Raw genomic sequence first — 27242 nt, forward strand, 5'->3', positions numbered from 1 at the left:
TGTAGCACGATAAGATAAGTGCAAGAAAATCAATCAGTCCATAAAGAGCTGAGCAGCGGCGAGAGGCAGTTGATGCCTAATGTGTCAAAAATTCATGAGGCGAGCTCTGACACTTCTGGAGACCTTTTTTATATGTTTTCAAATGTAAGTTGAAATCAATGATTATGCACTGGATAAACACATGCCCACGGTTTTGTTCACGTTGAGAGTAACACAACGGTGAGTTCACCCCGTCTGATACTTTGTTCAATACTGCAATGACTTTTGGAAGCAGCTTGTTCTCTTGTTTCAGCATGGGTGTAAATAACTGTGTCGTATCCGTACATCTGGATGTCGACCTCTGGCGCAAATCAAGGGCAGATCATTAATGTGCTATAATCTAAATAGAATTGGTCCAAGGATCGATCCCTGTGGAACTCCAGCGTGCCTCTGTTTATTTTTGTGCACTGTTTACTTGAGTTTAGATATGACTCGATCCGTGTCAATGCATTAGTAGAGAAATTGAACTTGAACGTGTTGAATTGACAGTTTGGACAAAAGAACATTATGATTCACCGTATCAAAAGCCTTTTTATTTTTTTTTAATCAAGGAAAACAGCGGCAGAATCCAAACTGCATCGGCTGCAGTTGGAAATGGCCATGGTTTAAATTGGTCACGAATCACTCAAGTTACTTGAGAAATAACTGCGAGAATACTGATGTGTCTGTGATTTATTAGATTCGGTTGGCTCGTCAGCCTTAAAAATAGGGGTTATAACTGCTTATTTCCCGGCATTGTTTTATTGACAAGTTTACAAGATGAGTGATAGGAGTACAGGGGATACTTTTGTACTTCTTTACGAATGCAGGATCACGGTCAAAAACATCTTTGCCCTTGGAGCTTTTATACTCGCTCAAGATTTGGATTATGGAGGACACTCTTGACAATCCAGAGATGTTAAAAACTATGAGATTATGACTTGGCTGTATAATGACCTTACTTCTGAAGCCAACATTTTGTGCCAGATCTTGAACTGAATCTCTAAAATAATTATTGAACACAGAACAAAGAGTTAAGATTCCCTGAACTAGTAATTCAAACCCTTCACCGTCTTTGGTTGCTGTCTTTCTTTCGAACCCTGTTGATGTTTTCCCATGTTTGCCCGCTGTTCCCTTCATCATTTATAAGATCAATAAAGAAATGTGCTCACGCCTTTCTCAATTAGTTTACATTTTTATAACGTAGATGCCGAAAAGTCCACCTATCGCTCGTCTGACTTGCGGTTAGTGCGGCGTTCAAGGCGGGGTGCCTCCGTTTCATTCAATTCCATGGTTGTCCATTTAACCAGGGGAAGTTCGGCTTCTTTCCCGAATGTGTGACATTTTTACTGAACTCTCCTGTAAGCACTTATAAGCAGCCTCTAGATCGTCTGTGGACAAGATTTCACGCCAGGCTAGTTGTTTAAACTTCTTTACAAATTCATTGATACGTGCCGGTGTACGAACCTGTGTTTTGTTTGTTTCCTTGCTGCTAATGTCAAATTATGATCCGATAACTCAGTCAGTAAATTGAATGATGTGGTTATTCTCCCTGGTCTCTTACTGAATATTGGCTCAGTGTGGGTTTGAGATGATGGGGTTGTTCTAGTGGGGCCTTGGATTACTTGGCCGAGGTCAAACTGACTTGCTATGTCCTTAAGCGTTTTCCTATTTGACTTCTCAGCACAGTTAATACTTAGATCCCCAACCAGAATTAAATCTTTATTTCCATCAAGTTCTTTCAGGGTTTTACCTTAGATGTTCATAAAACATGCTTTTTGATGAGGATCTGTATAGGCCAACAACAGTGAAGGACATGCTTGGGGATAAAACAGTTGTTACAGCAATTCATTCCATATCCATAGAGCAGCTGAATTCAATTTATTTGCAGTTTATGTAGTCATTTTTAAGCAAATTATTATATAAGCAATTTTTCGAGTTGCTCAGTTTTTGAAACAACGCTTGTGATGTTTGAATGTCCCCCAGGCAATCCTTTTAGGTTTTGCTCGTGGGTCCCACAAAACTTTTGCATGAGTTGAAAGTTGCGTTGTTTGTAAACAATTGCCTGGTGCTTGGTTTGCTTGCTTGAGTTGCATTTACCGCTATAGTGATCACAGAAGGCAGTGGATCACATCACTGGAGTATCTCAGTCATGGACTTACCCTGAAGACTACCTCGGCTGATGAAAGTGCCTGGGGGGACTATGGGTCACTACAGTTGGAAGTGAGTCCAGGGTTTTGGTTTTCATCTCTCCGTGGATCACAGTGGCTTCGTTGAAGAAGTTGCATTTCCGGCGCTCAATATAATGGAGAAGTTGAATTGGCTCCATGAATCAAAGGTAGTAACACACCAGGCAGTGAGAGGGTTAGGAGGGTAATGTGTAACTAATTACAATGGCTTTCTGTGCCAGGTCAGCTATCATTTGCCTTCGTTTGGCGCTGGTGTTAAAACATAAACCGAGTTTGTCAACTTTTCATTTGAGGTTCGCAGCACCTGCTCTGCCGCAGGTGTGCACCGCCATCTTCCGTGCACCGCCATCTTCCAGCGCCGCCATCTTCCGTGCACCGCCATCTTCCGTGCACCGCCATCTTCTGTGCACAGCCATCTTCCGTGCACCGCCATCTTCCATGCATCGCCACTTCCATGCACCACCATCTTCCATGCACCGGCATACTCCATGCACCGCCATCTTCCATGCACCACAATCTTCCATGCACCACAATCTTCCATGCACAGCCATCTTCCATGCACCGGCATACTCCATGCACCGCCATCTTCCATGCACCACCATCTTCCATGCACAGCCATCTTCCAGGCACCGCTATCATCCGTGCTCCGGCATCTTCCATGCATCGCCACCTTCCATCCATCGGCATCATCTGTGCAACGGCATCTTCCGTGCAACGCTATCTTCCCTGCATCGGCATCTTCTGTGATTCGGAATCTTCCAGGCATCGCCGCCTTCCGTGCACCGGCATCTTCCATGCTTCGCCACCTTCTGTGCATCGCCATCTTTCGTGTACCGCCACATTCCATGCACCACTATGTTCTGTACATTGGCAGCTTCCCTGCATTGACTTTGTCCGTGCAGTGCCATCTTTTGTGCACCGGCATTTTCCATGTACCACCATCTTCCGTGCACCGCCATCTTCTGTGAAGCACCATTTTCCCTGCACCGCCATCTTTCGTGCACCGTCACCTTCCGTGCGCCGCCATCTTCCCACCAAAAAGTTCCTCTCAAGTCAGTTACACAACAATGCTAGTTACATAAAATGTTTTTTGTTTTTTTTATGGGGATATTCGTCGTGAAATAGAACAACCTTTTTGTTAAGGTTTAAATCTGACACTGTTCAGAGGGAAAGTCCTTATAGCGTGGATCGGCTGTCGTTTATTCACATTAGAAGAACCAAAAGAGAAAAGGTTGCAGATACGACTTGTTCGGTTTCATTTGAGCACACACACACATACACACACACACACACACAGTGGACTGCTACTTCCCCTGAAGTTAAGGTGAGAGACGCTCATAAATCAAGCTGACAGGCAGACGAGTCCCTCTCCCTCCGTCCGTCCGTCCATCAGAGAGGAGGAGACATGACGCTGATGACAGCCCCGGCAGCGCTGGCAAATCCCTGCCGGAGCCCAACCCCGGGGGTCCGGCCGGGACCGGGGCCAAATCCAAACAATACGTGCCCGAGCAGTTAAATTGATCGGAAATAAAATGTTATCGGCGGTGACATGGACACTCTCTTGTCTCCCTCTCTCGCTCTCCATTCTTCCCGTCCGTCCGCCATCTCCGGGTTTCTTCGTTTCGAGCGGCCCATTATGCGGCCCCCTGCAGGATGACCTCCCGGTGGAGGTTTGATTTGTGAATAGAATTTATTTTTTTAATTTAAGAATTTATCTTCTTTTTTTTTTTTTTTTTTCCTTTCTCATGGCCCCGGCCATCAAAAGTGGATTAGAAATTGCTCCCCTGGTTTCTGGTGAGCACATCTCAGGTTCTTCCACCACCCACCACCATGTCATCATACACACCTAAACAGACACAAGCACACTGCACATACACACATATATATTACTACTATATACACATCCAGGCATGTCCTGACACAATGGAGTAGAGAAGAAATAGGTTATGTCCTATCCTTATGTCCTCCTAACTTTGTTTTGAAGGGTAGAAATAGTTTGTACTCTAGGTTCAATTAACACTTCGTACTATAACGGTTTGTTCTATTATTTAGAACAGATTGATCCGATTCACTCTCATGTGAAAACCCACTGTAGAATCAACCAGATGAAAAAAAGAGATTGCCGCTCCCTCATGGTGTCTTCCATGTTTGTTAATGCGTTCAACCATCACAGCTTTCACCCCTCTGAGCGTCTTCTTTTTTTCCACTTCTTGTCCTCACTTTCTCTACTTTTTTTTTTTTTTTTTTTTTTTTTTTTACTCCCCGGTTCGCTGTGCAGACTGTGATGTTTTTCATTCTGCTGCTGCTGTCGTTGTTGTTGTTGTTGTTGTTGTTATTCTGCACAGGGCTTATGCAACGGCTCGTCTGGCCTGGCAGTAAACAACCCTGCGAGGCAAAGAGGAGAGCAGGGAGATGGAAGGCGGGGAGTGTGTGTGTGTGTGTGTGTGTGTGTGTGTGCGTGTGCGTGCGTGTGCGTGTGTGTGCGTGTGTGTGCACGTGCGCGTGCTCCCCCCGGCCATATAAGCTGTAACAGACCATCAGCGAAAGCGAGACAATTAACTATCGGTGGGGTGCGGGGTACTAAGACCAGAGGCTTAGGATCAGACGCCATCACGAGCATCACACACAAACAGTGACAAGAGAGACAGTATGTATAGAGAGAGAATGTATAGATGGATAGTGTTATAGCACTACACAAAACACAAATAGGCAACGTAATAATAATAATAAAAATAATAAATACAAATCACAATATATAATATGTAAATTGCCATTTTACAATGTACAATAAATGGCCATATGTGAGCGTGCATCATCGAGAGAGAGAGAGAGAGGTTCTGCTAAGGTCACCACGGAGGCGAAGCGACCATCGATCTGCGTAAAAAAACCTCGGACGGACGCTCGACCTCGCAACCCAAAAAAATTCAAATCAAAACAACAAGAAAGAAAAAAAGAAAGAAAAAAAAAACTCGATCTCCTCTCCCCCTCCCTCCCTCCCTCCCTCCCTCCCTCCTCCCTACTCTCTCACACCCCTCTGTCTCAGTTGTTAATTTGTCAGTAATTTTCCCACCCCCTCTCTCTCTCTCTCTCTCTCTCTCTCTGTCTTTCTCTCTCTCTCTCTCTCCCTCTCTCTCTCTCTCTCTCTCTCTCTCTCTCTCTCTCTCTCTCTCTATAGCAACAGCAGCAGCAGCAACAGCAGCAGCAGCTAGCTGCCCAGCAGCTCGTGTTCCAGCAGCAGCTCCTGCAGATGCAGCAGCTCCAGCAGCAGCAGCACCTGCTCAACATGCAGCGGCAGGGCCTGCTCTCCCTGCCGGGCCCCGCCCCCGGCCAGGCCGCGCTGCCCGGACAGACCCTGCCCCCCCCAGGTGAGGCTCGCACCGGCGGGAGGGAGGGAGGGAGGGAGGGAGGGATGGAAATGACAGAATGCATTGAGTGTTTGGTTTGGACGGGACCCTGCACGGTACTGACGACGCCACTTCCTGTTCTGGAGGTGTGGGAGACTGGTTGGGGGCGGGACTGTGTGTGTGTGTGTGTGTGTGTGTGTGTGTGTGTGTGTGTGTGTGTGTGTGTGTGTGTGTGTGTGTGTGTGTGTGTGGGTGTGCGCGTGCGCGCGCGCCTGTCAAACTTCCGTCTTTAGAGTTATTTGTGATTTCCTCTTATTTCCCTCACACCTCGTCCGTCCGACTTGTTTCGTTTTTCATTGTCGTTTTTTTTTCCGCTCATTGTCATGCGTCCCCCGTGCTCCACTTCTCTCTCTCTCTCTCTCTCTCTCTCTCTCTCTCTCTCTCTCTCTCTTCTTCTCTCTGAGTCTGTCTGTCCGTCTCGTCTTCCCCCTCTCATTTGTATGCTCGGGCGCCCTCCGCTTTGTCTCTAACTCTCCCCATTATCTTTCTAAGTCTGTCTCCTTTTTTGATTATTGCTGTTATTGTCTACCTCTCTCTCTCTCTCCCTCTCTGCTCTGCCAGTGTGTGTTGTTTGTTGTTTTGCTCTCTGTCTCTCTATTCCCCCCGCACCCCCCACCTCCACCGCTGCCGCTGCCGCCGCCACCCCCCCCCCCCCCCCACCTCCCTCTCTCTCCCCCGTTGTTGTTGTTGTTGTTGTTGTTGTTGTTGTTGTTTACCGCCTCGACAGAGAGCCGGGAGAGGTGGGGGAAAAAGAAGCCGGCTCCATTTTCTTCTCCCGGGCCGAGTAAATACCTTTTTTGTTTGTTGTTTACTGCCAAAATGGCGGGGACAAGAAGAAGAAAAGGAAAGCGACGGTGGTGGAACAACGTTAAAAAAGAAAGGGGGGAGAAAAAAAAAAGGAGCGCTAATAACTTAACTTTGCCCAAAAAAAGAGATGCGTTTGTCCGAGTAATTCGACCCCTCGTCCTCCCACCCCCCGAAAAACGGGACCGAAGCGCGACGCCGCTGTCGTTCTCCGCCGGACGTCGGCCGCTGGAGGCCGGAGGGGCTTTCCAGGTGGATGAGCGGAGGCCGGAGAGAAACGCTGGGTGGGGGGGTTGGCCTTTGGGCGGGCTTGCGGCGCGTCGGAGTGAGCAGAGTTCAAATTCGGGGTCAAGATGGAGCTTTTCGGAGCTCGGCCCGAATCATTACAGCAGAAGGATGCGCGCTCAGACATCGCTTCTATTGATTTTATACATAATGTCCAACGGCCTCTCTCTCTCTCTCTCTCTCTCTTTTTCTCTCTCTCTCGCTCTCTCACCCACTCGCTCTCTCTCTCTCTCTCGCTCTCTCTCTCTCTCTCTCTCTCTCTCTCTCTCTCTCTCTCAGCCGGTCTGAGCCCCGCGGAGCTCCAGCAGCTGTGGAAGGACGTGACAGGGAGCGGAGGTCACAGCATGGAGGACAACGGGATCAAGCACGGCGGCGGCGGCAGCAACGTGGGCAACGGCGGCGGCCTGGACCTCAGCACCAACAGCTCCTCCCCCACCACCTCCTCCTCCTCCAACCCGTCCAAAGCGTCGCCGCCCATCTCCCACCACCACCACCACTCCATCGCCAACGGACAGTCGCCCGCCCTCAACCACAGACGAGAGAGGGAGCGGGAACGGGAACGGGAGCGGGAGCGGGAAAGGGAGCGGGAACGGGAACGGGAGCGGGAGAGGTGAGACCTTTTCACGACATGCACGCACGCACGCACACACACACACACACACACACACGCGCACATGCAAAACGAAGGAGAGAGGTGGAGGTCGAAAGAAGGGCGAAGCTTCCAGCGGCTAGCTGAGGAACTCCGCCGCCACCCGAGCGGGAACACCACTTTTCGTTCCTCCCGGTATCGGGCCTCGTTCAGAGAAACGGGAAGAAAGGAAAACAAACAGCTCCTGCACCTTCAGGGATGACGCCGTGTTTTGTTTGTTTGTTCAATAGTTTATTAGCGTCTCGGTAATGTATGAAAAAAAAAAAAAATAATAATAACAATAACAACGGCGTCGTCGTCCCGGGGGACGGCGTGTGCTGTGAACACACTTAGTGCAGGAATATCAAAAGCGGAGCGAGGCAGCCAGGCGAACAGGCGGCACACACACACACACACACACACACACACACACACACACACACAACAAGCCTCTTCTGGCAGGCGAGACAAGGTAACCTCCTTGTACATTAAGTATTTAGTGCCTTCTCTCCCCTTTTTCCTCCTCTTTTGAAAATTACCTTACTTGTGTGCTTGTCATGTAAACAGAATACGTGATGCCTTGAGTGGCGTTTCCAGGATGTTTATCCTTGTGATGGCGTCTCTTAGAAATGCGCCGCCGCCAAAAAAAAAAAAAAAAAAAAAACACCGGCTGTTCCGCGTATCCGCCGATCTGGCCCATGCATTATTCAGAGGCTTTTCTTGGGCGATATTATAATAAGGACGTCGGGGTTTGTGTTGTGTTGCACGTGCGCGTGTGGTGGGGGACGCGGCACCGGAGGTGGAAGTGCCCTGTAATTGGTTTAAAGTAGATGCTATCTCTCCAGCACCACTAAAAGGGGGGGGGGCTTGAAAAAGATATCTCCAGGAGGAAGACGTCCCTCAGAAGGCAGCGCGAGGTGAGGCCATGAGAGAGAGAGAGAGAGAGAGCGGAAGGGATGAGAACGGAGCGGGAGAGTCGAGAGGGCGGGGCGGGAAAAACACTTTTTAATCCGCCTGCGTCCCGAGGGGGGGGGGCGCGGCGCGGCGTCGGGGCGATGATCGAAAAACAAGCGCGTTTGTCGAGGGGGCGCGGCTTTACCAACACGCCGCGGGTCGATACGGAGGCAGCCTCTCCCGCGGAAAAGAAAGGCGCGGGCGGCCGGCGCGCAAACGAAATTGACTCATCGAAATGACTCATCATCGCGCGCCGCGGCCGCGGACCCCACGGTGCGTTTGGGGAGAGTACACCCGACGGGAGCCCCCAGACGGCCCGACCCCGCCGCCCAGCCTGAAGGTTAAACCGTCATCTTTAATAGCTTCCACCATCTCGGCTGGGTTCTACTCGCTTGTTTCGGTGCCATTTTAAAAAAAAAAACACCGGCGCCCCCCCCAGCCCCCCTCCGCCCTTAAAGAACCAGAGTTATAAATGACCCGGCGCCCCTTTGTTTGGTCAAGTAGTTCCTCCCAACATGCCGGTTAATGTCCAAATGTTTTGGAGTGGGCTTCCTTTTCGGATGGCAATTCTTAGGCGCGCCAAGAGGCCGGCGCTCAAAGCCGGTGCCGAAAGCCCGGAGGCCGCCGCCCAAAGTCAGGGCATCAAGTCCGGACCGACCGGAGCCCGTTTTGACACGCCGGTTCGGTGGGGTTTTTTCACAACGCGCACACATGCGCACACACACTCTGGCAAGCGCACACTTCCGCACCGCTATTATCGGCCGTCACTGTGACTTCCCCCGGTTTTAATTGCCGCCCCCCCCCACTCCCCCTCCCCCCCCCCTCCCCCAGAACCTCGGCAGTTAAACTGTTCAATATCCTCCCGCCGAACTGACCTCTCTTGACCTCTTTGTCAACTGATTGTAACCTGACAGGCACGAGCCACCTCGGGCCATTATAGCCTCTGTGATGAACCTGACGCCTTGCTCCGCCCCCTCCCCTCTCCTCCCCTCCGGCCTCTCGACCCGACTCCCACTCGTACCCCTCCCTGCCGCCCTCCCCTCCCCATACATCTCTCTCTCTACTCTCTCTAACTGTTCTCTCCTTTCCTCTCCTCCAGCTCGCTACACGAGGAGACGGGGGGCTCCCACTCCCTGTACGGCCACGGTGTTTGCAAGTGGCCGGGCTGCGAGAGCATCTGTGAGGACTTCGGACAATTTCTGAAGTAGGTTTTGCGTGTATTTAGGGTCAGGCCCTCGCTGTGCACCCCTCCCTTTGAGCACTGTTAGTGTGTGTATATGTTTTTGTGTGTGTGTGTGTGTGTGTGTGTGTGTGTGTGTGTGTGTGTGTGTGTGTTTGCGCTCACACCACAAGCTATGCTTCGGTCTTATCGCCCTGCTTTTTTTCGTTGCGGGACCCGCCGTGGTCGGCCGCTCGCTCCCGGTGGAGGAAAGGCCTCACAAAGGAGAAATAAACAACACCTGCCTTTTGAAAGGGGCCGTTTTGACCTTTTTCCGACACCCTTCCAGACAGCGGGTTGACGTGGCGAGGGCAGTGGCGGCGGCGCGGGATTCAAACCGGCTCCTCGCAGCCAATCTCCCTTCGCGGCCTGGAGGGGCCTGATAGGTTTGTGGAAAGGCGTCAAAAGCTAATGGCGACACACACGGCTGCGCGCTCGCCTCCACAACAATGGCCCCGCATTCACTGTTGTCATGGTGCAGCCGCCGGAGTGAATGAACTTTTCATGCTCCATCAACAATTTCGTTAATTAGCTCATTTGTAATTGGCCGGCATTGTTACCGGGATGTTAGTGGGGGGACGTCAAAGGGAGAAGGTGTTTGCAGCGCCGCCGATTACAGGTTATCACACTGCCACTCACCAAGAGGGACTCACTCTGCCCTCGCTCTCCCTCTCTTTTCTCTCTCTCTTTTTTTTCTCTCTTTCTCTCTCTCGGTATCGCTCTCTACCCTCGCTCCGCCCCCCCCGCTCCCCCTCCCTCCGCGCACATGCATAGAATAAAATAAATGGGAAATCTTGCATTTGAATATTCTAATTACGTTTGAAATTAACTGTGAAATAACAGTGTGGCGAGTGTTTTTCACGGAGCGTAAACGTCCGCGGGAATTTGCATAGACTCCCGAAATCAGGGCATTGTTCCGGTGTGTTTTTCCAAACGATGTTTCCCCCACACCGGGGACTGTGGTAAGTTGCGGGTAGCCGAGAAATCAGCGAATACGGGTAAGTAGTTCAACCAAGGACAGCTGTTGTAGAATTTGGGTCAGGCTGTTCGCGGACGGCTCTTTTTTGCCAATTCTTCAGTCTCTGCGGTGGGGAGGATCCCCGCGACGGATCCGCCGCTACGTGTCCTTTTATACAGACGGACGCCAGAGCTGCATCTCCAGACGTTATCAGCACACGTGGCTCGCTCATGTCCACCGTAAATGATGGACAGATTTAGGAATTCACCGCCGGCTACGTGATAGAACAATGTCCTGGGAAGTGTGCTCACTCATCTGCACCAGATAACACAGTTGATACCTAGCAACATGATTATCAGTTATCTACAAGCACATTATATACAGTATATATCTCTGCCGTTCGGCATTATGCGCCGTTGTTTAATCTCGGCATGCGCTCCGGCCCGGGGCGGGAGCCGTTTGCCTTGCAGCTTGAGAGCAGATGTGTGTGAGGCGGCAACTCCGCCGAGGATTAGAACGCCTTCTGGTTGCTCCTCCCGTCACCTCGGTGCACTTGCTTAAAGAACACGTCGGGCGCCTCCGTGCGCGCCGTCCGCCCCGGTTCACGTCTCGGCTTGTGTGCCGTACGGATGCCGCGTCCAAGGTAGCTTACCGGCTTCTTCAAGGTTAGGGGCAAAGGCAACGCGGGATAAACCTCTGAGGCAACACGTTTCCCCTAAGCCCGAGCCTCCATGCAGGAGGTTGGAGCGGCCGGGGGGAATAACTGAGAGACGGAGAGTGAGCAAGCGGGAGTCAGGTGAATTTCAGACCTTAAAAGGAATAGCTCGGATTTTTTTGATCCGTGTTTGATACTCACCCCTCATGTAGTACACCGTATAGGCGGGTTTGGTTCCCGTGGCGCTCCAGCCTTTTCTCCATACTGGGTGCCTCCATCCCTCCATCAGGTATTGAATGCAAGTAATGGGAGACAAAAACCTCACTCCACATTTCAGGCAAAGCTCACATGATACCACGGCAGTCTGACTTGGAAACTTTGGAAGATGTAAAAAAAACAATACATTTGCTTTTATTGTGGGATTCCGTATTTGCTGGCACTATTTCTCTTGCTGCGGTGCAATGTTGTAACAGTACTGGTGTTGCACCCAAATGGGTGACCTGCCGAATCGTCCCCCATAACTTGCATTGAACACCTGGCGGGGGGGCGGTTGGACTGCAGCAGGAATGAAACCCACCTGCGTACATCATGAAGGGTGAGTACGAAATAGGGATGAACTTCCAAAAATCTGAACTCTCTCTTTCAAGTCAAGGCAGGCTGTAACTGTACGACAGACGGGAACCCTTACCTGAGCAGCCCGTTGCCGCAAAAAAAAAAAAAAGTGCGTCTGGGATCAGCTTCCCCCCGCACTCCCTCCGCAAGCCCGGGTGCCGTGGCTGTGTTCTGCAGCCGCCCCGGCACGTTAAAAACAGCCCCCCCCCCCCCCCCGACAAAGAAGACAGGCTCTTCACGAGAACAAAGATGGCTGCTCGGCGGCGTGCCTTGCAGGTGCGATTGTCGGTGTCAGAGGGAGCCCTTTCAAGTTTTTCGGAAATGCCAGCCCGTCTGCGTGCACCCGCGCTCACACGCGACACACAGTTTAAAAGGGGGTTTACATAAAGCAGGTGTCACATTCAGATGACAGTACGCGGGGTGTCGCTTCCGCGAGGGGGGGGGCGGGGGGAAGGGGCGGCGGATCCGAAGTCAAGTCGGCATCTTGTCGATCTCCGCGGGAGCGCCGGCTCTGCGGCGGTGACACGTTTAGTCATCTTTTGTTGTGTTGCGGGGAGAAACTTGTCAGGATCAGCATTTAATGGCTCCTCACTGTTCTTTTAAGTGTTCTCATCTGGAAGAGGTAGCCTCGAGGTGGCTGGCACCCCGAATTAGCTCTCTGAAGTTCAAAATGAAATATTACCGTTCCATGTGTTCCTTGAGTGGCGGGTGTGTGTGTGTGTGTGTGTGTGTGTGTGTGTGTGTGTGTGTGTGTGTGTGTGTACATGAGTGATGGGGGTGGGGGGTGGAATGCATTTTTTTGCAGCTATTTTTGGGGGAAGTACAGTAGATGCTAAATGTGTTACACATGCTGTATCGTATAGACTTGCATCCCGAGGTATGCACAGGACCTCGGGGCGTGTTGATCTTTGTAGCCGCGCAATAGTGTACAGATGCCGCTTCCGTGCCTTCTCCCTCTCCTGACACGTGTGCTCTCTCTCTCTCTCTCTCACTTTAAGTAAAGAAATTTATCACCAGGTCCAATTTGCAGCGTCTCCTCAAAACGTGCATTATTTAGTCCCCTGTTTCAGCCCTTCAACCCACACACACATACACATGCCCTCAAATCAGCGTACTTCCACCCTGGCGACATAGACAATATAACACCAGCCCCTCATATCAAACACACACCCAACACACACTTAACTCTTCCCCGCCCTGTCATCACCACGCTCTCCTTATTACCGGCAGGCAGGCTCCATGTTAGAATGGCAAATTCAGCCGCTAACCTGACCGTTGGTGTCCATAACCCAGTGCTAATTAAACCCACAAGGCAACAGCCAATGTCTCTCTCTTAAACACACAGACTCTCTCTCTCTCTCACTCTCTCTCTCTCTCTCTCTCTCTCTCTCAATAGGCAGTAGGCAGTAGGCAGTCAGGGCCCCGGCCCCTGGATAGCGGCGCTCCCTACCAGATGTCTGCTGCACTGTGACGAGACCTTTAAAACGAAGGGCATTACTTATGCACAGACACTGTGTGGGGGGAGAGCGAGAGGGCGAGAGAGAATGACTTGGAGAATGCCTGTTTGTACAGTGTGTGTATGCCTGCATGTGTGTGTATGCATGCATATTAACCTTTGTGTCCACGTGTGTGTGTGTGTGTGTGTGTGTGTGTGTGTGTGTGTGTGTGTGTGTGTGTGTGTGTGTGTGTGTGTGTGTGTGTGTGTGTGTGTGTGTGTGTGTGTGTGTGTGTGTGTGCGCGCGCTGTATGTGCTGTACTGTATGTGACTGTGTCTGCCTGAATGTGCATTTGGACGTGTGTGTCTGTGCGTGCGTGTGTTTAGGTGTGTAGTAGTCAGAGAGTGCGTAAAGTTATTTTACAGCCCATGATAATACACACAGGCAATTAGCAGGACTGTATCATCCCTGAACATAGACTTGAGTGGATTTATTATCGGGCCCTTAGTGAAAACTCACACCTTATACATATTCATAACCACTGCAGGAACCCTATAGAGATGCTATGGTTATATATATATATATATATATATATATATATATATATATATATATATATATATATATATATATATATGTATATATAACCATAGCATCTCTATGTATATATATATATATATATATATATATATATATATATATATACATATATATATATGTATATATATATATATATATGTATATATATATATATATATATGTATATATATATATATATATATATATATATATATATATATATATATATATATATATATATGTATGTTTCATTACATGACTATCTTTCTCCTGCCTATCTTTGCCTATCTTTTCCTATCTATCTATCTTTCTATATCTATCTATCTATATCTATCTGTCTATCTATCTGTCTATCTGTCTATCTGTCTGTCTATCTGTCTATCTGTCTATCAATCTATATCTATCTATCTATCTATCTATCTATCTATCTATCTGTCTATCTATCTATCATCTATCTGTCTATCTATATCTATCTATCTGTCTGTCTATCTGTCTATCAATCCATTTATATATCTCACAGTCCTTTTGCATCCATCATTCTGTCATTCTATCCCTCCATCCTTCCCCCTGTACAGTCCTCATCACACGGCCAATCCCCTCTTCAAAGCAGAAATGGATCTTCGTCCAAAATGAGTGTAAATGCTGCGCGGTGCTGGGACTGTGTTTGTGGAGACGTCTCTCAGTCAACCAGTTGACAAAGCTGATTGGCAGCGCTTGTCCTGTGTTTTATTATGTTGTCTGTCTGTCTGTCTGTCTGTCTGTCTGTTTGTCTGCGTGTCTGCCCTCACCCCCACCTCTTTGTGCGGCATTATTAATGCACAGCGGGGCACGACACCATTTGAATATTTCATATATGCATGCAGTAATCTGCCTGTAATCGCCTCTCAAACCGGCCGCCACTGGAAGGCTTATAGGGAAGGAAATAACTGCCTGGGACATTCACACGTTCTCAAAATACGACCGGGGGAAAAAAAAACCAAAACAAAACAAGCTTGTCGATGAGAGGCAAACTTAATAAAGATTTTTGTTCCGTCTCTCTCGCTCCCTCGCTCTGTATTTTTTTGTAATGAGGTATCTTCGGGGACAGCCAGTGGGCCGCTCGGTGCTTTTGAAGCAGCTGTAATTCATGACACGCGCCATACATCAAGTGCATAAGATAGCATTATGGGCAGTGAAATGAAAAGGGTATTTGCAACATTAGTTCCCTCATCCTGCGAGAAACGTGATTAAATGATTAATGAAATACCCCCCCCCCCCCACCCCACCCACACACACACACACACACACACACACACACACACACTCACCATCACCACCACCCCATTTTTGCATGCGCATTCTGAAACAGCAATTAGGCACGGGCCTAGAGAAACCCGTCGGTCCAGCCCCCCCCCCCCCCTCTCCCACTATCCCTGATCCTCCACCCCTCTCTCTTGTAATGCTAAATCATTCTTGATTTATAATGGAAAAATTCTGAGCATTGGACCTGAAATAGTTACAAAAGCATAAGAGAGAGGGAGGGAGGGCGGGCGGGCGGGCAATGGAATGGTTTTAAATGCGCACGGCCGTAATTGAAAGGTACTGAGCTATTGTGATTACAAATGTCCCGTACAGCTTTGATTGGCACGGCTCCATGAGCCGGCTCCATGAGTTGTATTGTTTTGTTATCGCGGATAAACAATAAAGTGAGGGGTTCGGAGGATAAGAGTGGAAAATATAATATGAAGGGGGTGTGTGTGTGTGTGTGTGTGTGTGTGTGTGTGTGTGTGTGTGTGTGTCTGTGTACATGTTAACACTGTGATGTGTTTGGGTGAGAGAAAGTGTGTGTGTGTGTGTGTGTGCGTGCGTGCGTGCGTGCGTGCGTGCGTGCGTGCGTGCGTGCGTGCGTGCGTGCGCGTGTCAAAGTGAAAGCCAGGCAGAGGCGGGGTGGGGGTGGGCGGTGCATTCCCTCTAATGCACTGGAGGCTGCTGTAAATGATCATTGAAGGGTCTGCAAGCTAACCTATAATTACTGCAGAGAAAGTGGCAGGTCTGGCGCGGCTCCTCAAAGCCCGCTTTGTGAGTTTGTCACCAATGATCATTTAGATAGAGGCTCATTACCCAGCATCACAACACTTTAGAAACCCCTTTTCAACCCCCCGTACGCTATACGCCGTGTTTTTTTCCGTCCGTCTGTCCGTGTTTGTGTGTATGCATATGCATGCGTCGGCGGGGGAATAAAGGTCTGTCTTAATGGCGAGGGCCTTTTGTGTCCTGCAGACAAAATGCAATCAACAGAAAAACCCTCATTGACTGTTATGGCTGTCTGGCTGCCTCCTCCTCTAATGAGGGGAACGCTGCAGATACATTTAATACGTCTGCTGCCGGATAATGCACCTTCCGTCCAGCAGACAGGGGTTTTTTTTCGTGTGTGTGTGTTGGTGTCAGATGTGGCCCTTGTTAAATTGCATGTATTGTTTTCAGTAAACGAAGGAGGTGAAGCGTCTTTTTTTTTTTTATCTCCCGGAGACGGAAGGCGCTCCGGGTGGCGGCGTCGTTAGTCGCCGGGGAACCTGCAGGACCTTTTGTCCCCCACCGCCTGCTGTTTAATTAGGGTTTTGTGTTGTGTTGCGTTTTTTTTTTTTGTTTTTTTTCTTTTATCAGGCTGAAACGGTTTCTCATAACATGATCATTTACGAGTCGTCGCTTGTGGTATAAAAGCTTAAAGGAGCGTGCCGCTGGCAAATCGACACATTACCGTTTCCGCGATGATATCACCTGATCTTTCTATTTCTTACATTCCTCTGTTTTTGGGGGGGGCTTGTAAAATTCAAATAACACGGTGAGAAACCTACCTCGGAAGGATCTCCCCGGTCCCGACAACGGCGGCAACGCCATAATTTTAGTTCAAGATGCTTGATTTTGCTTTTTTTGAAAGCTAAATACGAAATGCATCGAAATGAAGGGGTTTGACTGGAACGCTATAACCACGGTCCTTGAAGACGGAAAAGTAGCGGGAGGGAGCCGCTAATTATCGGCCTTTGAGCGTTTTTTTGGGTTGTTTTTTTTTACATTAAAAAACAAATATAAACACCCCTCTGCTGTGACATCTCGTCTCATCTTGACGGTCAAAACACTTTATTGCTTTACTGTTTAACTCATGCTCTCTCTCTCTCTCTCTCTCCCTCCCTCTCCCTCTCCAGGCATCTCAACAGTGAACACGCCCTCGACGACCGGAGCACGGCCCAGTGTCGGGTCCAGATGCAAGTGGTGCAGCAGCTTGAAATCCAGGTCGGTGGCCCTAGAACGTGCGTTCCTCTCAGAGCACGTGGTCCTTGAACACCCCCCCACCCTCGTCCAGGCCGTCTCCGGGTCCTTATGTATATATATACGTATATATATTTTTTTATCTGCGTCCTAATTTAGACTTTTTTCCAACATTTTCTTTCTGATTTTATTAATCCCACACGGATATTTTTTTGTGAACATTTTTTTTTCAGATTCTTCCGCGTCAGAGTCGACGTTTCCTGCGGGAATGTCACTTAATGTTCACCTACCTCCCGATCCGACCCGAGGGAAACAGTTTCGAAAAACACATTTCGTACGATCGCCTAGTTCGTAACCATCCTGATTCTACCCAATATGCACCTCTCTGTTCCAAATATATAGGATTTACCTGCAACGATATATTGAATGAGAGAGATGATTTTTCCAAAGATGAGTCATTAAAATAAAAAAAATGGAGCCCTCCGACGCCTGCAGAAACCCCGGCACATTCTGTCCATTTGGCAGCGTCCGCCCAATTCGGAGCGCACATTTAAAAAAGCGACGAACGCAAAGTTTGAACGAGTTCAAACTTTTTTTTTTTTTTTTTCCCCCCTCCTTTTATTTTATTGTTTGTTCCACTCGTACAACCCGGAGAGAAGGGCACGGCGCGCTCCCCTCAAGACTCTCAGACAAGCAGGACTCAGACTTTCAACAAAGGCGGCAAACAAAGGAATCCTCGGGCCTGGCGACAAAAGCCATTATGGTTGTTTTAATTGAATTAAGCGTGCGCCTTATTTTCTTTCCGTTATTTTATTTTTTTATTTTTTTTTCTCGCTCCCCCCCCCTCCTCCTTCTCCTCCTCCTCCCATTCTTCCTTTTCTTTCCAATTAATAGCGGGCGCATCTCTCCCGGTCCGTTGTGTTAATTAACTGCACTTTGCACCTGAAGAAAGCTCAAAAGGAGGGAACTATTTTCAGTAGGTGGAGCGTGACCTTATTAACAAGTCACGCTGGCTAGATAATGAGAGCGCTGATTGACTGACGTTATTACTCGGCAACCTTCTTACCTCCAGAAACAAACAGATATACGCAGGTTTTTTTTTTTTGGTTTTTTTTAAACCAGGATCACGTCAGTCAAATCCGTTCCCTGGAAAACGTCATCTCCGCACAGCCGTAGTTTGTCAAAAAAAAAACAAAAAAAAACTCCGGGACCAAGTGCTTTGTGGTACCGCTTTGGTTGGAAAATGTAAAGTATAAAAAAAACAATAATAAAAAAAGTGGGTTTTATCAATGATTCCGGGTCTAGCTCAGACTCTGTGCTTAAATTAAATCAATGCTGGTTATTTTGAATGCGGTGGAGGGCCGGGGGAGTTGTATGGTTATCATTTCGATATCGTGACGCGAGACTCGATATCGTCTGGGAGTTTGTTCATCGTAATATCGCGATATAGTTAAATGTAGACTGTTCAAGCGGTTCTAACCAATATTAATAATAATAATAATATCCACATGGCTTATGTGTGTTCTTAATTATTGCTTGTGTGTAAATATCTTATGAAAGCACTTATAGTCAACCCCAAAATATTGTCAATTTACCTCTACAGGGTACTCGTCAAAACGTATAATGATACTCGATTTTCTCAAAATCGCCAAGACAGTAAAAGAAGACGATTTAGGGGAAGAAGAAACAAATTGAAATGAAAATGAGCAGTGAGAGAACGCGTCTCCCGCTTTCCTTTATCTGGTGTTAGCGGATCAGATGGAAAGCGAGAGGCTGGGGGTTGAGAAATGGTAACGGTTGTGGAGGTGGGCGGATGGGCGGGTGGGTGTGGACAGGTCAGGCAAAACAAATAGCATTTCATCTTTTTGTCAATAAGCAGAATTTAGGTCAGCCGGGCTCCCTGACAGTAACAAGCTAGTCGGGGGGCCATAAATTAGGCGGTCCTGTGGCGTCCTGTGGACACTGTTAGGGGGGACGGAGAGCAGCCCGCAGCTGCCGGGAGGTGAAGGGGTCCTCGGAACGGGGCGCCGGGCGGGGCCCGCCTCCGCGCCTCCTCCTCCCGGGGCCCTCCGTGGTCCAGTTAGTGGCCCCCGCCGCCGCCGCCTATCATCAATCTAACTCACCGGGAGTGACAGGGACCAGACGGTGCGGAGGCCCGGCCCCCGACACCAATAACACACACACGCACACGCACACACACACACACAGACACACACAGATAGTGGAGGATGCAAGCAAACACACACATACACAGGAGAGTTCCTCATTACTACTGACGGCTCCCGGGGAAGGGAAAAAGGGAAACAGAAGGATGGAAGGAGGGTGAGGACGACAGGATGGAGAGCTGAAGAGCAGCGCTGTAATTGGTCACACTGTACAGCACAAGCTGCACTCCCAGGAAATATATAAACAACACAGTCCATCTCATACCGGGGGAAAAAAAAAGGGGCAAAACAGGAATTATTCATTTTTCTTGTCTTTTTTTTTTTTTTTTTTTTTTATTGTATTTCGCTGCGAAAGCTTTAGAAATAAATAGCAAACTGATTATTGGAGCGGAAAACAAGCAGAAGAGAACGCTCGGCCTGAGTTCTGATCAGTTTCGAGGCCTCGACTGGAAGGGGACCAGCTGGCCTGACGGAGAGGAAACGGAAAAAAAAATAAAATAAATCACCACCCCCACCCCGACCGCCCCGCCATCGGGCTGTTTTTAAACCCATAAAAAACCCCACACGTGCCTCCATGTTCTTCGACGGGGGCGCGGGTGGGGGTCGAACGGGCGCGTGGATCTTTAGACGTTTTCCATGTTTCGTGGGGACGCGGGACACGTCAAGAGGGTAAAACCCGAGGCCTTCTCTGGTGGCGGCGGACGCTGTTCACTACCGGTATCGCAATATCAAAAAGTGGAGATTCAAATATATTCAAATGTTTTTGGGACGACTATCGCCGCCTTCGTCAGATGTTGACACACAAGGAATGTCCGAGAAACGATGATTGGTAATGTGGATATGATGACATCGTAACGGTCTATGAAGTTCGGAAAGCTGTATTATTTTCCTGCCTTGAAGGCGGTATTTAACTACAGTCTTGCATCCCGATATTACTGGCACACAGTATCCACAGCAGAAACAATGTTGGGGGTGGGGTGGGGTGGGATGGGGGGGACCTTCATTTTTATAACTGTCTCCTCTCCTCTCTCTCCTCGACTCTCACTCTTCTCTCTCATTATTTGGGCTATCTTCCCTCTCCTCTCTCCCTCTCTCTCTCTCTCTCTCTCCATCCCTCTTCTTTGTTAACAGCTTTCTAAAGAACGTGAGCGTCTTCAGGCGATGATGGCCCACTTGCACATGCGGCCCTCGGAACCCAAGTCATCTCCCAAACCAGTGAGTGCATATTGCTCCGCTCCGCTGTCCGTAAACAGGCTCTGGAGTGAATGAGGCTCCGCCCGGCGCAAAATGAACAGTTTAACTGTTAAAAAAAAAAAAAAAGTGTGTGTGTGTGTGTGTGTGTGTGTGTGTGTGTGTGTGTGTGTGTGTGTGTGTGTGTGTGTGTGTGTGTGTGTGTGTGAAGTGATGGCAAATAGAAAAGGGGGAATGGGATTTTGAAATACCGGGCTACATCTGCCGCCCATCAGGTAGCGCCAGTGTCAAAGGACAATAACGCTTGGAAGCGTATTAGAGATGTCTGCGTCCAGACGCCAAGCGGGTCATTTCTCCTTGATGGATGTAATAGTCAAAACAACCTGTTGAAAGCCGCTCAGCTCGCCAGCCAAAACAGCACTTAGAGAGAAAGAGAGAGAGAGAGGGAGAGGTGTGTGTGTGTGTGTGTGTGTGTGTGTGTGTGTGTGTGTGTGTGTGTGTGTGTGTGTGTGTGTGTGTGTGTGTGTGTGTGTGTGTGTGTGTGTGTGTGTGTGTGTGTGTGTGTGTGTGTGTTTAAGAGGGAGACGCAGTAGTTGAAAACAGCTGCAAAGCGATGGAGAAGAAGTAAAAGACGTGTTTGCATCGTGAGAAGTTAGTTCAGCAAACGTTGGAAAGAAATGATCAAGACCCCTCCCCCCCCCCCCCCCCAAAAAAATTTATTTATTTTTATTTATTTTTTTTATTCTCCCTAATTTATATTGGTTATTATTTGATTACAAATGTATTTAAATGAAGCGGCATTGGAATTTGCCACGGGGGCCGCAGCGCACGTTCTTCACTTCTAATTTGAGGGATTTTGAAATATTTCCGCCGAGCAAAACATTGTTAGCGTGTTTCTGCTGCTTAGCAAGTGCCTAATTTCAATAGAATAATTTTCCTCATCACCTCCCGTCACAGAACGTAGATAATCAAAAGATAGCATAATTATCCCCTAATTCCATCAGGAATCAAACTCCCTTTTTGCCAATTTATTATTCAACTCTCTCCCTCTCTCTCTCTCTCTCCCTCTCTCTCTCTCCCTCCCTCTCACTCATTTTTTTTAATCTTCAAAACTCTGGCAGCTTGGTTCCATCTTGTCCAATAAAGAATTTGCAGCCCATAATCCGAGCCTGAATATGAATGAATGATGCTAATGAAGTATTGCATTACATAAAGCGCACATGAAAGAGCAGCTAATTGCATTTGATGGTGGGGGCAATTCAGACGGAATCCTTAAACGAACAGTTAAGTGCTCAGTTTCAAGGCTCCCCATTTTCTTTTTTTTATTTGTGTTTAAATTTTTTTTTTTTTTTCCAGGGATTTTTACAGTCAGGTGTTTTGTTGCTGGAGGCGAGCGTGAGGGCGTACGGACGCTGCCAAACAAACGTGTGGTGTCCACGTGAATGAAGGGAAAGGCCTGTTTGACCCGTGCGTTTCGGTTCTTTCAACCAAAAACATCCACATGATCCCATTGACTCAGTGGAGCTCCCATTTCATCAGTTGTGACCTTTCGGCCATTTTATGGATGGTTGAGCGTGAAATATTGAAATGTTGAGCTTTCTCTCCACTTCAGCTGCAGTCAGTTCCATTTGTTGCACGATCAAACTCATCGTTCACCTTTATAGATACTGTATGCACCACACCGATAGATAGATAGATAGACAGACAGACAGATAAATGGATAGACAGACAGACAGACAGATAGCTAGATTGACAGATAGACATATATATATATTGATAGATGGATAGATAGACAGATTGACATATATATAGACAGACATATAGATGGATGGATGATAGATAGATAGATGGACTGATGGATAGATAGACGGACAGATAGATAGATAGATAGATAGATGGATAGATAGATGGATAGATAGATAGATAGATGGATAGATGGATAGATAGATAGATAGATAGATAGATGGATAGATGGATAGATAGATAGATACTGTATAAACATAGATGGATGGATAGACAGACAGATAGATGGATGGATAGACAGACAGATAGATAGATGGATGGATAGATACTTGTGGGAGTCTCACATGTAAGGGGTTTAGGGAGGGAGACGGAGTCTCTCTGGCCGTGGTGCGCCAGCACGGAGAGAGTTTTCATTATCACCCCGATCAATAAGGTACGCTGGCGACAAGTATCAATAACAAACGATAACGACGAATACTACAATAATGCAATAATAATCACCTCTGGCGCAGGAGGAACGGCGTCCCGCTGCTGGGCGGCTGACGAGCCCGTGCGCTGACCCCCTCTGCCAGACAGACAAACATTAATAAGTCTCCCGACTCGAGGCGGCCGCGGACGACAGTGCGGTTCCCTTTCCCGCACGCCCCTTTGTCCGCCACAACACCGTGTTTTCCCAGCAGCTCACATCAGAAGCAATAGATAACATAAAACATAAAACCCTAAATTGTCACTATCAAAGTGAAATTTACAGTAAACCTCACAGAATATATACTTCATACAAGGGCAGCATTTTTGCTCATTGGCAGATAAATCACATTTAAAAAGTTATTTTCATGGGCCGACATGATGATATGATAATATGGAGGATAATATTTTGGATGAATATTACAGATCGATAGTGAGTTGACCCAATCACGTGTTAAATAACCCCCGGACCAAACTCATGCACATTTACACACACACACATACACACACACACACACGCACACACACACTCCCTCAGCGTGCTATCCTGTGCCATCCTGTGCTATCCCGTCCCCGCAGCCGCTCATTACAGCTAAGTGGGACAGTAATTAGCCGTCGAAGAACCCTGGCCGCGTATCTCAAACTTGACATTCCGCCGTTTTTTTTATCAACACATGCCACAAATGACCGCTCATACCTCTCCCTTTCGCGTCCCCTCGCTCCGTATCTCCCTCCCTCGCTCGCTCTCTCTCTCCGCCTCCCGCCTTTCACGTCGGCTTCATTTCAAGCAAGCGAAAGGAGCGCGGCGGCGTCCGCCGCCGCCGCGTTTCTTTCGCCAACTCACAATTAAGGCAATTTGGCTTGAATATGTAATGATGTCATTACCATTCCACCTAAATTAACAGAGACTAAAAGGCCAGTTAGGAATTTTCCACTCTGTTGAAGCCTCTCGCATGAGATTTGGACAGCGAATTCAAAAGTGGCAGAGAAGCGGTCAGATTAGCGGGTGAGGAATATATATATATATTTTAATTATTTTGCTGCTCAATCAATCTATTTCTGGTTTCATATCTCCATCAAGTAACTATTGAGAAGTAGGCGGAAAATAAAACTCTGTGTGTGTGTGCGTGAGTGTGTGTGTGTGTGTGTGGGCGTGCGTGCGTCACGTGTGTGTGTAAGTGTGTCACTGGGATGGGTCATTAGGACAGTCTGATGAGAGAAGATCCTGGCGATGCGTCTCTGTGTCTATTTATAACCAGGAACCTGTTTTCCTCCCAGTTCTTGCGCTCCATGTTGCGCTGGGTGAGCTTGTTCACGCGCACAAAAAAAAACAAAAAAAAAACGAAACGAATCCAGTTCACGATTCGGTTCCTTTGCAATTCCCACAATAATACGGGCTTTGCTGCATGCTCATTTAATTGATCCATTCGTGACTGTACTTTTTGCACTCAATGCATTGGGGTCATGAAATGAAAACGACCGGTGGAGCGTTTTTTATTTACTTTTTATTTTTTTATGAACCAAACACAATACTTTCCTCCCTTGGGGATTATCTTTCTCAATAGAATGAATATTATAATAAAATAAGTGTCGATAACTAAACAAACCGTCGCAAACCGTATCAGTACCAAATTGCTCCCAAATAAGCCGCATCATAATAATCAATAATAATAATAAATAACCACAATTATTTCGGACTTCCTCACTGTCCCGATGACGTCACAGTCGCTCCCGGTCGGAAATTCTCACGGTGCGGAGTCAGCCCAGTGGGTCGCTCCGGAGAGAGAGAGCGAGAGTGGGTGATAAAGGGAGATCGGGCCGGGATCACGTCGGGGAAGGGCGGTTGGGGGCGGGCGGGGCGGGCAAGATGGCGGGATAATCTGGGAACAGCGTGCTCTAATTAGAATTCTTATGATACAATTTGGCGGTTGTAATTAGCGGCGATGGGCTGGCTCCTCTCCACGAGCCTTGTTAGTGGAAACACAGCTGTGTCAGACAGGAGGAGAGCAGACACTCGGCTGTGTCAGAGGAACCACAACACAAACTAATGCCTCTCCACCTCTCCCCTTCCTCCCCCCACCCTTCTCGTCTCTCTCTCTCTCTCCCCCATCTCTTTTTTCTCTCTCTCTCTCTCTCTCCGCTTTCACTTTCTCAACCGGCCATCGCTTGTCTCCCTCCGCCTCCCGTGACGTCTCCCTCTACTCCCGTATCTCCCCCTCTCTCTCCCCCTCTCCCTCCCTCCCTTCCTTCAGCTCAACTTGGTCTCCAGCGTCACCATGTCCAAGAACCTGCCGTCGGCGTCGCCCCCAAACCTGCCTCAGACCCCGACCACGCCCACGGCGCCCATCACTCCCATGGCCCCCGTGCCCCAGGTGCCGTCGGTGCTGGGCGGGGCCAACGTGCCCAGCATGGGCGCCATGCGCCGTCGTCACGCCGACAAGTACTCCCTGCCGCTTTCTTCAGGTTGGGAGAACGACAAAGTCCTGGCACGCGTGCATGTACATATAAACACACATGTATATAAACGTACATAGAATTGGACACACATATTTACATATAAACACACATATACACTGTATACATATAAACACACATGCACATAAACTTATATTGATATGGACACATACTGACATATAAACACACATGTATATAAACTTACATTGATATTGACATATAAACACACATGTATATAAACTTATATTGATATGGACACATATTTCCATATAAACACACATGTATATAAACTTACAATGATATGGACACATATGTACATATAAACACACATGTACATAAATTTACATTGGTATGGACACATATTGACATATAAACACATTTATATAAACTTACATTGTTATGGACACATGTAGATATAAATACACATGTATATAAACTTATATTGGTATGGACACATATACATTAACACATATATACATATGAACTCACATATTCATATAAGCATAAAGACATACATGCATATAAACATACACGTATATATATATGTGTGTATGTATATAAACACATAAAGTAAATATAACACACATATAAATATGAACATAGAGCCATATAAACATACATGCATATAAACACACACGTTAATATGCAATCCATGAAACACATTCATGCACATTTAATTTATTCAATTTTCCAAAATAAAAAATATTGCACACACAAACAAACATAAATGAATTCATTTTCAGAACCATTTCAATTTAAATTAGAGTTAATCTGATATGTTTTTGGTCTTTTTTCTTTTTTCCTACTTTGACAGGAATAGAGACGGAATATTTTATTTTATTATTGCTATTATTATTATTTATTCATTCATCCGTTTATTCCGCCATTCATTTAGCCTCTGGTCTGGAATTACATTTTTGTTTAGCGGAGACTACACGATACACTGATTATGAAATGGATGTTAAGTATTTGCTAAGCCTAACTGACATCATAAATAGTCCTCCGTGTTGGATGTCATCCAAGAGTAAGCTTCTAATGACTATTACAAACACATGTTTTGTTGTCTCATGCACACACACACACACACACACACGCGCGCGCGCACACACACACACACACTCTCATACACATAAACACACACACACACGCTGTAGACATAAGACATAAACGGAAACATAAATATACACGAGGGCGTGCGAAACACACGAAAACACAGCAACACACGCCCGGCCTTGTTGTTTGTGAAATGTCTGGTGGTTGGTAAAAGCACGCCAGTGCTTAATCACTCTTTATGTAAATAGACAAGAACTTCCTCTCTGCGTAAATATTACATGAATGTTAATTAAGTTCAAATAATTGAAGGGGAGGGAGAGAGGAAAAAAAAAAAAAAAAAAAAAAAATACAATATTTATCACGATAAAATGTGCCGCGTGCAAAGCTTTGCATTTTAAGCGTCGCCGTCTTTGATGTTTATATTTACTCTGGCTGTGTTTAGTGTGAAGACGCATCAATTATTCAACCTCAACTCTTTAGCTATCTGCGACCCATCTCGTTTTGTGGACGTATTGCTGTTTAAGATTTCTCACAGGAGGGATTAATTAAAAATGCATTTTGTTAGACATGGAAAATGCTGATTTTGATGTGCCCTCCCCTCTAACCCCCCCCCCCCCCGACCGATGTTTTAATTTCAAGAAAAACCCTGAGAGAACGTGATGCCTAATGGAATAAAATGTACCTATGATTTCAGGTGGTGACACAGTATTTATTTTTCCAGAGATTGCCCCAAACTACGAGTTTTATAAGAACGCCGATGTCAGGCCACCATTTACTTATGCAACCCTCATAAGACAGGTGAGAGGGAAATAAATTAACTTTGCCTGATTAGATTAAAATTAATTGCTGCATGAATCATGGCAACCCCCCCCCCCCACCCCTTTTCTCAATTAGTGTGTGTGTGTGTGTGTGTGTGTGTGTGTGTGTGTGTGTGTGTGTGTGTGTGTGTGTGTGTGTGTGTGTGTGTGTGTGTGTGTGTGTGTGTGTGTGTGTGTGTGTGTGGGCGCGTGTGTGTGTGTGTGTGTGGGCGCGCGTGTGTGTGTGTGTGTGTGTGTGTCAGTCACGCAGCCTCGTTAGTAAACCATTATTTGATGTCATCTCATTCCAGGCGATCATGGACTCCAGCGACATGCAGTTAACGCTTAATGAAATCTACAGCTGGTTCACGCGCACGTTCGCCTACT

The 27242-nt window shown here is 47.4% G+C and overlaps 1 protein-coding gene across 5 annotated transcripts in view; it reads left to right on the top strand.

Moving 5' to 3' along the window:
* Nucleotides 1–27242, top strand: part of foxp2 (forkhead box P2) — a gene marked incomplete at its 5' end in the record, with an annotated part of 81062 nt that overhangs the window by 42091 nt on the left and 11729 nt on the right. For 2 of the 5 annotated variants that reach the window (XM_080021986.1, XM_080021989.1), the window contains 8 exons: nucleotides 5383–5572; nucleotides 6980–7244; nucleotides 9382–9486; nucleotides 16924–17011; nucleotides 20284–20367; nucleotides 24804–25014; nucleotides 26780–26856; nucleotides 27167–27242. The exon at nucleotides 27167–27242 is cut by the window's right edge and continues 26 nt beyond it. In XM_080021986.1, the coding sequence (XP_079878112.1) occupies nucleotides 5383–5572; nucleotides 6980–7244; nucleotides 9382–9486; nucleotides 16924–17011; nucleotides 20284–20367; nucleotides 24804–25014; nucleotides 26780–26856; nucleotides 27167–27242 (1096 nt within the window). Of the gene's footprint in view, nucleotides 1–5382; nucleotides 5573–6979; nucleotides 7245–9381; nucleotides 9487–16923; nucleotides 17012–20283; nucleotides 20368–24803; nucleotides 25015–26752; nucleotides 26857–27166 lie in introns of all 5 variants that reach the window. The other 3 variants (XM_080021985.1, XM_080021988.1, XM_080021987.1) reach the window with 2 other exon arrangements.

This window comes from Zeus faber (genome assembly GCF_960531495.2).
Source record: "Zeus faber genome assembly, chromosome: 21".
Classification (NCBI taxonomy): Eukaryota; Metazoa; Chordata; class Actinopteri; order Zeiformes; family Zeidae; genus Zeus; species Zeus faber.